Source organism: Orbicella faveolata, unplaced genomic scaffold (assembly GCF_042242905.1).
Source record: "Orbicella faveolata isolate gen_17 unplaced genomic scaffold, um_ofav_v1 contig_1, whole genome shotgun sequence".
In the NCBI taxonomy this organism is placed as follows: Eukaryota; Metazoa; Cnidaria; class Anthozoa; order Scleractinia; family Merulinidae; genus Orbicella; species Orbicella faveolata.
The window spans coordinates 11,608,858-11,621,741 of NW_028301536.1; the positions used below are offsets into that span (position 1 = coordinate 11,608,858).

At 46.6% G+C, this 12,884-nt stretch overlaps 1 protein-coding gene and 1 pseudogene across 1 annotated transcript; both read right to left on the reverse strand.

The window, feature by feature from the left end:
• Window positions 1-2,532: 2,532 nt before the first annotated feature.
• LOC149118092 (uncharacterized) lies at window positions 2,533-5,879 on the reverse strand (annotated as a pseudogene).
• Window positions 5,880-11,226: 5,347 nt separating this feature from the next.
• LOC110055070 (uncharacterized) lies at window positions 11,227-12,561 on the reverse strand. Its single transcript, XM_020761449.2, has one exon. It carries the CDS (start codon window positions 12,053-12,055, stop codon window positions 11,558-11,560), a length of 498 nt encoding a protein of 165 aa, XP_020617108.2. The 5' UTR covers window positions 12,056-12,561; the 3' UTR covers window positions 11,227-11,557.
• Window positions 12,562-12,884: the final 323 nt, after the last annotated feature.

Below are 12,884 nucleotides of genomic sequence, written 5' to 3' on the forward strand. Positions count from 1 at the left end.
AAAATGACTGCAATGAGTTAAGGCTCGCAACTTAGAAGACTAATCCATTCCTTCCGGTCGTTCGCCATCAGGTTTAATCACGTAACTGTCCCTTATTCCCAGATTTCGTTGTTCATAGAAAACCAAGGTGGTGGCGTTGGAACTCTTTAATTAGACCGAAAAATATGGGTACACGAGTGTGAATTCTTTATTCAATTCATTACGCCAATTCAAAGATGCGTATACACGATTTCTCATGAAGAAATAGTTTCTCCATGAGACAGAAATAGAAACTCTTCAGCACTGAGTTTCTTGTCTAAACTAGTTCGGACTGCTCGAGCTCTGATGACAGTGTAAACAAATACAAACAAAATTTAAAAACATTTGGTAACGCGCTGTCTTGCAGGGTCGCTGGTCAAAACTTTATTGTCTCAATAAATATTTGTTGCAAGTGTTGTCGATCTGAGATGGAAGCATATGTACCGTAAGAAAAGCCTCTGCTTGCGGAGTGACAGCTCAAATGCCTTTCCGGCAAAATGTTTTGTCCAGCGCAAGTTAATACTTCATCAATTAAAACCACTTTTACCGCATCATCGCTAGTTCAACTTCACGTGCAGATCGTTATTTGGCATTCGATCAAGCTTAGTTTTCTATCGAGCCATTCGAACGCCACCAAAGTAGACCAGACATTTAAAGTAGGCACGTGAACGCACTACTCTAATCTTTAATTACTACCAGTGTATTAATAACAATAACTTGCTTGTTACTCGGGCTTCCAGAAAGGCCGAATCTACACTTGGTTGGTCATAATGCCAGGCGTTCTTAGCGGAGAGCGCGAAAACTGGGGATGATAATTGCAACATGAAGACAGAACAGTAATGACAATACCATGGCTACTGACTCACCAAGCAACTGTATATGAGGCACCTACGAACACCTCAGATGTTGAAGAAATCAGGGATCAGCAAAGCAACAAAGGAAACGCAATGAATTAACTGGTATTCATCGTTCGAATCGTCCAAATTTGCATTGAAAGACAGAGTACATGTAAAGCCACGTGACGCAATTGGCGGGGAAGAGGAGCCTGCACTCATTGTGGTCAGTTGAAGGAATACCCAACGCTCCCCCACCCCTCCCCTATCCCCCAAAATATATTTTCATATTTCGAACTGATACCAGTTTATTTTTGTTTATTTTATTTTTGAAAATTTAATTTTGCATATTTTTCTCATAATTATCATAATTATTCGACGTTCCGGGATGTTCCGGACTGTTCCGGAATGTTCCGGGATGTTCCATGTTCCTGGTTTTATCGAAGGCCACTGACAAATGCTTGTTGAGCTAGATTAATGTAAGTAACTAAGAAGGAAAATTATACAACGGGTGTAAAATACATTCCACTGATTCCAGTCATAGACTGGTATTTTCGTGGTTCTCATTAATTCCAAAGAGCTTGAAAAGTAGTAAAGATGTAAAAACAGTTGCAATTGAAAATTAATGAATACTGGTCAGAGGTAGACTTTGCAAGCTGAAAACCCTTAACTTTACCAACATTCTCCTCGTCAGGAGTTTCTTTTATTGTTGAAGAAATGGAATAAACACTTAGGTTAACTATGCCTTCACTGACAAGAAAGAAACTTAAACAAGCTAGATTTTCGTCTGGTTGGTAAAACTTTTCATTGTTAGTTTTTGTAAAGGTATTGCTTTTTAACTAAACAGTGACTTATTTCCCAATTTGCTTCTAAATACGAAAATAAAGCATTTCAAAATCATTAATTAAACCCAATGGCTTTGTGATGTAGGGGTCAGCATGGGAGCTGTTACCACTTTATCTTTAAGCGGATTAAAAAACGAATTATTTTCTTAAGTTGAAATGGTACCCTAGAATATTGCGATGTTAATGAAAACTTGCCAAAACTTAAGCATTTCGAATCTAACTTACCAAAGTTCCCTCATAAGAGTGTGAAATTTAAGGAAAGTAGTTTTTAAGCACTTTTGTCTAGCAACGAACAAAGCAACTGCTGTTTAAAGTACTAAAGTCAGCGCCAATTTTACATCAGTCAGTTTAACATATAAGAGCGAAACTTTGTGGAAACGTTTTAAAGAAATTCACCAATCGATTGGTTTCATTACTTGTGAAAAGCTTCATTTCCTGAGTAACCGTCACAGACTCAGTCATTGCCATTATGAAAAAGGAATATTGATTTGGCAGAAAATTAATGGCGGCAAGTTATTGAAAGTCCTGGCGGCAGATGTAGAGACCGTATTTACTCGATTAAACGCCGCGGCGGTGATTAAATATTTCAGGATTTGAGTGTGGCGTTTATTCCAGGGCGGCGTTTATTTAAAATCCAAATTATTTCATGTAAACAATAGCCTGCTAAGAGCATTGAGAGAGCATTGAAGCATACTCACTTCGAACTGACAACATTGTTATCAATAAAACCAAATTTCCAAACCGTGTTTGAATTGAACTAGCGCATATTGTTATCCTGTTTTGAATGTATTCCTTTGAGCTTAGAAGGTAGTAGTCAATAACGCTGATAGGGGCCGTAACCAATCAGCGTGCAGGGATTATACCACGTGACCAGGGTTTTCCCATACATTCTCTTAAATTTTAAAATCCAAGATGGCCCCTTTGGTAGCAAAACATGGCGCCCACCGGAAATGACGTCATAGATCCCGCGCATTTAATTTTTAGCCAGGTGTTCACGTAATCGGCGAAGAGTCCTTTACGGCGTTGTTCGGGTGGAAAATGGTGTACTTCGTGGATCTTGTTGAGCGTGTATCCCATGGCAACGGCTTTCTGGATTTCGGGTGTGCACCAGGTCCCTCGTAGTGTGCGTTGCTCGGTCGTGTGAGGGCAGCGATGCGATTTCTCTAGGAGTGGTTTGGTCATTTCGTTTTCCACGCACGATCGGCAGAGTGGGAAGGTGAGTTTACCTCCGTGCCTGAAAGGTAGAACGGGATGGTATAGTTCGTGAGGAGGCAGTATGTCCACTTTGGCCATTCCGAAGTAGTGGTGGATATCTTGATCTTCGGGGTTGAAGATGACTTGCGGGTGTCCTACGGGGTATTCGCCTTCCTTGTTGGCCCAGGGGTAGAGCGACGTCACGTCGACGTACTTGGTTTTTTCTCCTTGGGTCACGTTGGTCACGTGATGCAGTTTGACGGCATTCGTACGACCTCCGAAGAAGGTTTCTCGTGGCTCGAGCGGGTCGACGATTTGGAACGTGTCTAGGAACTGGCGGAGATCTGGGTCGGGTTTGACCTCCAGGTCCCACTCGCATTCCCACTTGACGTGGAGCTGGTAGCCTCGTTGCCTGAGAAGGTTGTGTTTCTGGAGCGTGGACTCGTAGACTTCATGTAGAGTGCGATCGGTGTGGCAGATGGGATATCTGTCGCGTTTGATCGGGAAACAGCGAGGACACCCGTGCCAAAGACATCCGTGGAATTCGTAGACGGTTCGAGTGGTAGGATCGTACCCATCCACGAGGTGATTGGCTAGGTGGACTTCACCTCCGTTTCGCACGGTGCGGATACGATCGCCTTGGTCGTTATGTTGTAACAAGTGCTCTTGCCAGGCTAGCCATTTCAGGGCTTTGACGGACTGATTGGATCTGGCGCCGTGCCATCCACGAGGTGGTCTGGAGGCGATGGTGTTGGGTGGGACGAGTTTCTTGCGCCAGAATCGGTTGCAGGCGGAGGCGATGGTGACGCATTTCTCCATGGGGTCGAAGTCGGCTTTTTGTTTGAATTCTTGTCGAAACTTTTGACAGCCTGCTTTGAGGAGTTTGACATCTGACTCGCAGTAGGCTTCCATTTCCTGCCGTAGGACGAAATGGTAGTTATCGTTGACTTTCTCTTGGTACCACCGTTCGAATTCGGCTTTCTTTTTGGCGTACATGCCGTCGGGATCGTACGTGTCTCGCGTCGGCATGGGTCCTTCGTACTCTTGATTTTCTATGGTGTTGAATTTGTGTGGGAAGAATCCCTTGCACAGTTCGTTGATCCCGAAGGTGGCGGGAAAGTTGGCAAGCGGGAACGGCAGAAAGCACAGGGAATCTTTGAAAGTCAGTCTGTCGGATCTCAGGGACAGTATTTTGGTGCCTACGGTGATCTGGTCCGTGACTTCTCGATGCGTGGCGTAACAGTGTTGTAAGATGAACATACCGTCGTAGCCTTTGAGATTGTGGAAGATGACGATGACGTCCCGATCGTCTCCGTCCACGTCGACGGCGATGGATTCGAGGTGGTCGAACATGTCAGCGGTGCAGGTGGGACCGTAGAAGGAGCAGAATTGATCCTCTTCATCATCTTCTAAGCAGAGTAGAATGGGTGTCTGATTCCCTTCGGCGTCGGTAATGGCTTCGTAGTCGCAGTACACTTGAAGGGGCGGATCTCTGTCCACCAAGACGCGTGTGTCTGGATCACCGGGTTCGGGTTCTTCGAAGGGACGACCTTTGACTTCGTCGCGTGGCACGCGTTTCTTTTTGGGTTCGTCTTCGTCTTTGGGGATGCGTTGGATGTAACATCGGTGAGTCTGCAGAAAGACTTTTTTTTCGCAGATGTGACATTCACCCCATCCGCATACATGATCGGGGGCAAAACGGTCACCTCCTCGCCGGTTCCTATCTTTTGGTTCGTAGACGTGGCAACAGTCTGGACACTTTTTGTAAGTGTCGCAGATGGATGGGATGTTGAGGCTCCGTCGTTGCAGGTGGTAGTTGTAGCGTTGGTCTCCGAAGAATTTTCTGTGGCACAATCGGCAGATCGAGGTGGGTGCTGGAAACTTGCCACGGGTTAGGGGTCGTTTGGCTTCGATGAAATCGGGGCAGTCCTTTAGTTTGCGGGCGGGACACCATTTACCGTCGCAGGGATGATGTTGAAAGTCGTCGTGATCGTATCCTCGATTGCATTCGTCGCAGAAGTAGGATTTGTTGAGGAACCCACTAAACGAGTTACATCCGTCGTAGTGACTGTCTTCTTTGATGAGGCGAATGACCTTGTCCGAGGGTACGGGTCCAGCGTAGATGAGCATGTGCGGTGGATCGATGGAAAGAACCTTGAGTTGGTACCCAGGTAACGCGGCCTGAAACTGCTCCAGTTCGGGAATGCCACAAGGTCCTTCGGGGACGTGGGCTAGACGGTGGAGTTCTTTGGCCAATCACTCTTGGACGGGTCGCCCCTGTTTGAGATTGTGGTAATTTTGGTCTCGCGAATTCCCGTTCGCATCTACCAGGGCTTTCATGGTGACGATAGCGCGAGCGCAGCAATAGATTGTCTTTGTTTTTGATGGTCACGCGCGACCGTTTGACGATTCCCCTTACAGCGGCACAGCTCGGTTTGTATCGTTTTCCGTTCCCACGCCCCCGACCTGGGGTACGTATGAAGGTGGTTTCCATGGTAAACGTGTCGTCGGGGGTGAATTCTTCGTTGGAGTTGAGTTTGGCCGCGAAAGACTGGAGATAAGTGTCTAGTCTTTCACTCCCTTCTTCGAATTCGCGCACAGTGAAGGTGGTGGATTGAAAGGCGTGTGTGAAGGCACTGGACTGCATGGTGAAATGGACCGTGGAGTTGGGTGTCAGGGTAGGATCCTGAGCGATTTGTTGCTCGATGGATCGTTGAAGGGCGTGAGTCAATTCTTGGCCTAGGTTGTCCCTGGGAGTCACGTCTCTATGTTGTTTGAGCGTGGCTTCGAATCTTTGTTTGTTGAGGACGTTTCGCCAGTTACGGCGAGCGCCTACGGGTCTTAATTCGAATTCTAGGAGTGGTCTTGTACTACTTCCACCACCGGTTTGGATCATCACTTGGTCGAGAGCCGGATCAAAGATCCAGTCATCATCATCGTCCTCGTCGAAGAAGGCTTCGTCGTGGGTTCGTCTGTTCTGTGAAGACATGAGTGCAATTTGAATGAGACAATGACACGATCATCGCTTTTTAATCAATAAACGCAAGTTTTTATTGGTTGGGTTTTTACAACTAATCACTGTAGTCCATATTTACATCACGAAACGCGCTATGAAAATTGTATCCTAAATAGATTTTCCTTTTCCTGTTACGATCGTCGACACCGCGTATGATCATATGATGGGGTCTTGATCCATGCATCGCTTTACAAACATTTAGATTACATTTGGCGTATCGTATTTCTATGTGACCTCGACCCCATTCTCTTTTCAGTTGTGCGTAATCTGAAATTTGTCCGTGAAGATCATTCAATAGTTCATTGTTCCTTCTATCGAGTGTGTGTTGCCAGGTTGCTAAGTGAATCACGTAACACTGTAGTTCTTGCGGTAGCCTATCCCAGTGACTCTGTAAGAGAATGGGGGCGAAATTTTCTTAACCACCTATTATGAGCGTACTTAGTGTCATTGACAGGGTAGATGAGAGTCTTTTCTATGGGGACGCGTCTCTTGGCCTCTTTGTAAGAGTCTGATAAATACGTTTCTTGGGGTATATCGTCAATGTCGATGTAAAATCCTAATATTTTCATATGTGTGAATCTGTCTTCTTTCTTTTTTTCATACAGCATGAATTACATCGAACTATGACAATCTTGATGTGTCCTATACCCCATTGTTCTTTCAGTTTGGCATAGTCTAATATTTCCTTGAGAAGACGTCGTAACTTTTTGTTTCTTCTACACTCGAGTAGGATTTGCCTCGTGGTTAGGCGAATTATGTAACGCTGTAGTTCCGGGGGCAGTCGATCCCAGTAACTCTGAAAAATATGAAGTCTCTTAAAGTCTGCTATTCTGTGGGAGGCGAGGATAAAATTCTCTTAACGTCTGGTATTCTGAGATAGGCATGATTTAACCCGTACCCTAAATATATTGCTCGCTTAATGTTTTGTTCGTCTATGTAGAATCCATACACGACCATGTGCTGATTTTCCATTCCTGGAACTCTTCCTTTGGGACAATAATCTAGCAGACATGTCTCTAGAACCACTTTAATGGCGCCTAGTCCCCATTCTGCTTGGACCTTGGCGAAGGCCCGTATATCGTTACAAAGCTCTTTCCTCGATTCACGTTCACGTCTCTCGATGAGAGACTGGGACTCTCTGAGGTGAAGAATGTAGGTCTGCATCTCAGGGGGTAGCCAATCCCAAAGGCTCTAGGATCAAACGAATCGTATTCGCGGAATAAATCATTCAGGTCTGAGACAAATAAATCGCGGACCGCGACCGGTCTCGGTCTGGCCAACCATTCGCTCATTTTCACTTGTCTTTCGAAGTCAAGTTGGGACTCGGCGAGTGAGATAATGTACACTTGGATCTCGGGTGGTAGCCAGTCCCAGTAACTCTATGAAAAGAAGGTGATGAACAAGGCGTGACAAAGATGTCGTCCCAAGTTGTGACCGCAAAACACAACGAAACAAAATCTCAAGTCCAAACGAAGGTAAATCTCTATGGGAGGAGTGACTAGTCTCAGTTCCATGGTCAGTTGTCCAAGGTGTCTACGAACGCACTTAGCGCACACAATGCGTGACAGATCTGACAGTACAACTTTTCTTTGATCACACCCTTGTTCATCTGATCATCGAGTGCCTGGACGTAACAATCGTCTGCTTCATGTAGGTCCATCTGTTGATTCATCTCCTCGTCAGTGATCTCAGCCATGATCAGCGCTCATACAAGTGAAGACACTCAGAGTGCCGTGAACGGTTCGAGCCGCTCGTTTTATACTTACGGTTAAACTGGATCCCAGGTTGCACTCGACCTTGGGTCCAGTCTCCGACCGTGGGTGGGCGTGGTAGGGGATACCCCCTATCCCCTGGGTCTGTCCACGTGACGTCGGCTTTTGTCGTTTGATTGGGTGGTGATTGACATAAAGCGAGGCGCACGCATTCGGCGTTTTTCAGTTTGGTCATGTCGACTGAACCTAGACGTAGCCGCCGCCTTCGAAGTCTGTCACCCGAAGAACAACCGAGACGAGTATGTCGTCGTCGTGCGCGATCACACGAAGATGAACCACCGAGACGTGGTCGTCGCCTTCGGGGTCAGATACCCGAAGAAACGCCGCTTCAACAAGTTTGTTTTATTTGTCAGAGAAATATCGACCTCGATTCTCTGGCGATATGCCAACGTACTCCATGCTGCGGCGTGTTCATGCATCGACGTTGCTACCAGGAGATGGAGAGACGGGTTCGAACCTGCGGCAACTGCCGACGCGTGATCAACGAGGACGAGCCTGAGATCGTGTTGGAAACTGATGAGGAAATCGAGAATGATGATGATGATATTGACCCGTTCGTGTTACCGTCAGGTGCGAATGGTTTAGTTAGATTGGATCAAGAGTTGGAGCAATATCGTAGTGAGGATAGACCTGGTAGCAGTCATCGCGAGGGATCGTATCTGTGGCGTGAATTGCCTTATGACTTAGACCCTGACATTTGGCAACGATATTATACCTATCTCAGAAATTTCGTGACTCTGTTTCCGAATCGAGACCTGTACGTGCACGGTTGTGTGCATCTCCCCGTGGAACCGACCCGAGAGATCAGAGCTATTTTGTACCGTCTGTTCATATACAATACGCCTTACACGGTGTATAACTTGATTCGAATTCAAAGGTTCAGATTCTTCTTTAGACGCATGGAGGGACAAAGGGATATTGTTATTCAACATCTCTGTCTATTACCTTTTCCGGGCGGTCCATCGCTTTACAACGAGGACGGACTATGGACCTGACACTGTTTTTTTCTTTTTTCTTCGCAGTGTATGAACAACACAGAAGAATTCATGATGACATTTGTCATTTCAGAGACATTGGAAGACCTTTTGAGACGCACAATTCCTTGACGCGTTCGTGGAATCACTTGCGTTATCCCATTCCGGTCACGGTGTGGTTCCGTTAATAGCGAGCTGGAGGACTTTGTGCGAACCTCTGAGGGACGAAGCCCCCTGTACATTCATGGCACCGTGTTCATGCCCTTCCATATCATTTCGTACGATCATATACGCATGGAGGTGTACCGAATGTTTTATTTCAACACCCCTTATAGACTGTACAATTTTATCCCCAGACTTAGGTTTAGGTTGTTATTCGTGTCTTCGTCAACTTACGGAGACCAGATAAGGATCGAACGGCTGATGGTGAGATCGAGTGTCTCGGATACTCTGTACCACGATGGCATGGCGTGTGAGTCTTGAATGAAAAAACAAAGAGACTTTTTGAAACAACAAAAGTGTAATTCTTTAATGATTACAACGACAATAAAAACTTTGTTTACAATTAACAATGCGTTCTGTCATCGTTTTACGTCCTGGCAAATTATCGATGGCTTGGATCATCTTGGTGTCGGCTTTCCATTTGTCCTGTAAGTTCTTGGCCCTGGAATAGTCAATGTCGTGTTGTTTGGCCAGTCGGTCCAATCGATTGATCCCTGGGTCTCCTCGCGCTAAACGTTTCTTCAGTTTGGTACCAGGTCCCATGTACTGATAACCGGGCCAATGAAACTCGATCCCAGTCTTGTCCAACCATTTTTGGAGGTCGATACCATACCCTCGTTGACGACGACGGGTACTTTTCCTTCTCCTATGGGGTGCCTTTTTCTTCTTCTTAGGCCGAGTCATAGCTCAGTCCTTTTCTCCAGGGTTCGAAATCTTCCCACCCTTCTTGTAACTTTTCTGCCGCTGTCTTCTTGGCCTTCTTGTACGTCTTTGCCTTGCCTTTGGGACTGTAACCACCGTCGTCGTCGTCGTCGTCTAAGTACTTTTCGGAGACACCGATTTCTCTCAAGAAACTCTTTTGTGCTTCGGACAAGACTTTCTTTTTCAAACTACTCCCCTTTTTACTTGTGGATGGTTTGGGTGGAATGGGAGGTTTGGTAGTTTTGAACTCCTTTTTAACACCTGACGTGGAAGGTGTGGCGGCTTCTTGTTTGATGACAACGGGGGCTGCTGCTGGTTTGTTGACTCCCTTGATGATCTGTTTCAACAGACTTTCGACGGGTGCGTCGGCCATGCCTTCGGGTTCTGCCGTCCCTTGGTACGTGAGGGTACCGCGTGTACCCGTCCGTATGCGTTTCACAAGTTTAATTTCTTCGTTTGCTATGGGTTTGGTCATCTTGACGGTCATGCTGTCTGGGATACGTCTGTCTTTCAAGATGAGATGTTCTTCAGCGGCCAAGCGTCCCGCTTTGTTCAACAAGGCACTCTGGGTGATCTTACCCTTGTAATAATCTTGCAAACGATTAAATTCTTGAACGGGCACCATCATGACTTCGTTCATACCTGACTCAAGGTCGTGTCAGGAAACTCGGACAATTCTCTCAAGGCCGTCTCGTAACAGTCTTGCCAGTACCGTATGGATTCTTCTTTCTTTTCCAACTCGAGTTGAAGACTTTGAACGGTTCGCTTGCCTTTACCGCACTCCTTGCACAACTCGATGCACCCACCGGGCGGCGTGGTATCTCGTTTCGTTTGACAGGTTTGACAAAAGTCACCGAATTTTAAAGCCATATACTCTTGATACAAGGCGTGGTACCTGTTATTCCAGTACTCGGACGAGTCTTTCCATTGGGCTTCTCGGCGATTGGCATCTTGTAACAACTGCACGAGTTTAGGAATGGTATTGGACTCTTCTTCTCTCGGTGGGAAATTGGGTATGACGTCGATGCCCTCGAGCGGGTAACCGTCTTCGTCGCGTCCTTTCACCGTACACAACATGCTCGAAAACAACCGTGTAATCCGTTCCAGAACCCTGCTCCGTTTTGACTCAGGAGATGTTCTCTTCGACGCTTGAGGGAGTTTCTACGTTTACCCACTTCGCGCAAAACCTTTTTATGTCTTTTCAGTTTCCCATAAGTCGTTGCGTTGATGGAGATCCTATTTTTCAGCAAATTGAGAACCATCTCGCTGATGGCATTGATCTGATCTCTGTCGGCGTATTGCAACATCTGTTGACGTTTATTTCGATTGGCTTCCTTCAGGACGCGCGTCAAGAAATGATGTTGTCGTCGTAACCGCTTCATCGTTGACGTATGAGTACGAGTGGGTTGTCTCCTTCTTTTTATCGCTTTCCTCGACGCTTGAAGGCGGATTGATAGGGTATCCTACGTAAGAGTCTTTCGATTGTTCCCCTATTCTTATGTATTTGTTTGTCCATTAAACCGAATGGTCCAGCCAGAGAACCCAAACCCGCTGCTCTCATCAAACTAGCCATATCACCACCTTTCTGTCTCCTCCTCCTCCTCTTCCTACTCCTCCTACGTGCTCGCATGGTAACGAGTGATGGCGATTCAGACTATCGTTGTTCTTTTATGTCTTTTTTCACATGATGGAGCATCGGAACGATTCGCCACGGCTATCAAACTTTTCGCCTCTTCTCATCCGTTCCAACATCTTTTTTGTATGTTTCGCTTCTTCTTTGGCTCTCAGGCTTCCGATGCCTTTGGTGATACCCCAAGCTGCTTTGGGTAAACCTGCCACCACACTGAGAGCACCTTCTCCCCTTTGGTACCTTCTTCTTTTGGTGGTGGTCTTACGTCTTTTTGACGACGCTTTCTTTCTCCTTGACCTCTTGGGCATGTTGGTTCTAAAGAATGAAGACTCTTCCCGCGATTTGTTATTTTTATAGTGGAACGTGACGAAATCGTTTTTCGTACTCTCTAACGTATCGGTCGTACGTGGGAGGTGTGAAATCCGTCACCACGTCGTCTAACGTTTGCATCTTGGTCAAAAACCCATCCAATTCCTCCACTCCAACCAGAGCGTAGTTCCTAAGTTCGGTCAGCGTCTTTTCGTAAGTCGTGTAAGCGAATTGGACCATGTCCATCTTGAACGAATACTTCTTGAAATCGTTCCACCCTTTCAGTAAAGTGGCGAAAGCCGTCAATCCTACCACCGTGTACCCATCTTTCCACACGGATCCCAAGATGATACTCGCGGCCACGACCAGTAAGGCCAGCCCGTTGAGAATGGCGTTACACAATTTGTAGTAACCAAACATCTGTCTTCGACACCACCAATACTTGTGGTAGAAAGCATACAATCCGTCCAAACGTTTCAGCGAGTCCCATTCCACCACGGTGGTGAAAGGTTCATCCAATAAACAGACAGAAGTACTCATGACTCTTCTCTAACCAGTTCCAAACGTATTCTGACTTTCTTTCGGTACGTTCGATCCTTTTAGCTTGTTGCTGGTATTCCCAGATCTCGTCCTTCAAAGCGGTTTCTATGGACTGGTTCAGGATATCCTGGACTTGTCTGTAACTATCGCACTCGTCCGCGATACGTTTCATGTCTTCGTGATCCATGCTGGTCTCATCCCAGTAAGAGCGAGAGCATCGGCATAGATGCAGGAAGTAGGGGAACCACTTGACTTCACTCCTCAACATCTTGATTCGAATTGAGTGGTTTCACTGTACGGTCGATCTTTTTATCGACGAGGCCGTCGTTTTTTCTTGCGTCTCAACAGTTTTCGGACCCCGTGACCCACGCCTACCCCTGCAGCACCCAATGAAGCGGCAGTTCCAGCTCGGATTCCTGTTTTCACGGCGCGTTTACCCAAAGCTTTGGCCAATCCCAACACAGCTCCTTTACCGATGGGTGCTAACGTGGACAAGGCACTCGCAAGAGCACCACCCCATTGCTTTCTCCTTTTCTGTCGACGGCGTCTTCTCATGTTGTTCTCAGTTACGTACACTGGTCGAATTGCGTGTCACGGTAGGACGTTGTCCGTTTTTATAGGTGGTCGTGATCGTGTTGGTGGTCGTGATACCGGCAATGCGACGACCTACGGCCGTTTGTTGTTGTTGTCGCAAAATCTCTTCCAGTTTTTGTTGCATCTGGGCTTGGTTGAGAATACGGGTGCCTCGCCCTCTTCGAGCTCGGGAAAGACCCGATCTCACCGACGAAGGCGGCGTGAAGTCACTGCCACTGCTACCATCTCCACCTCC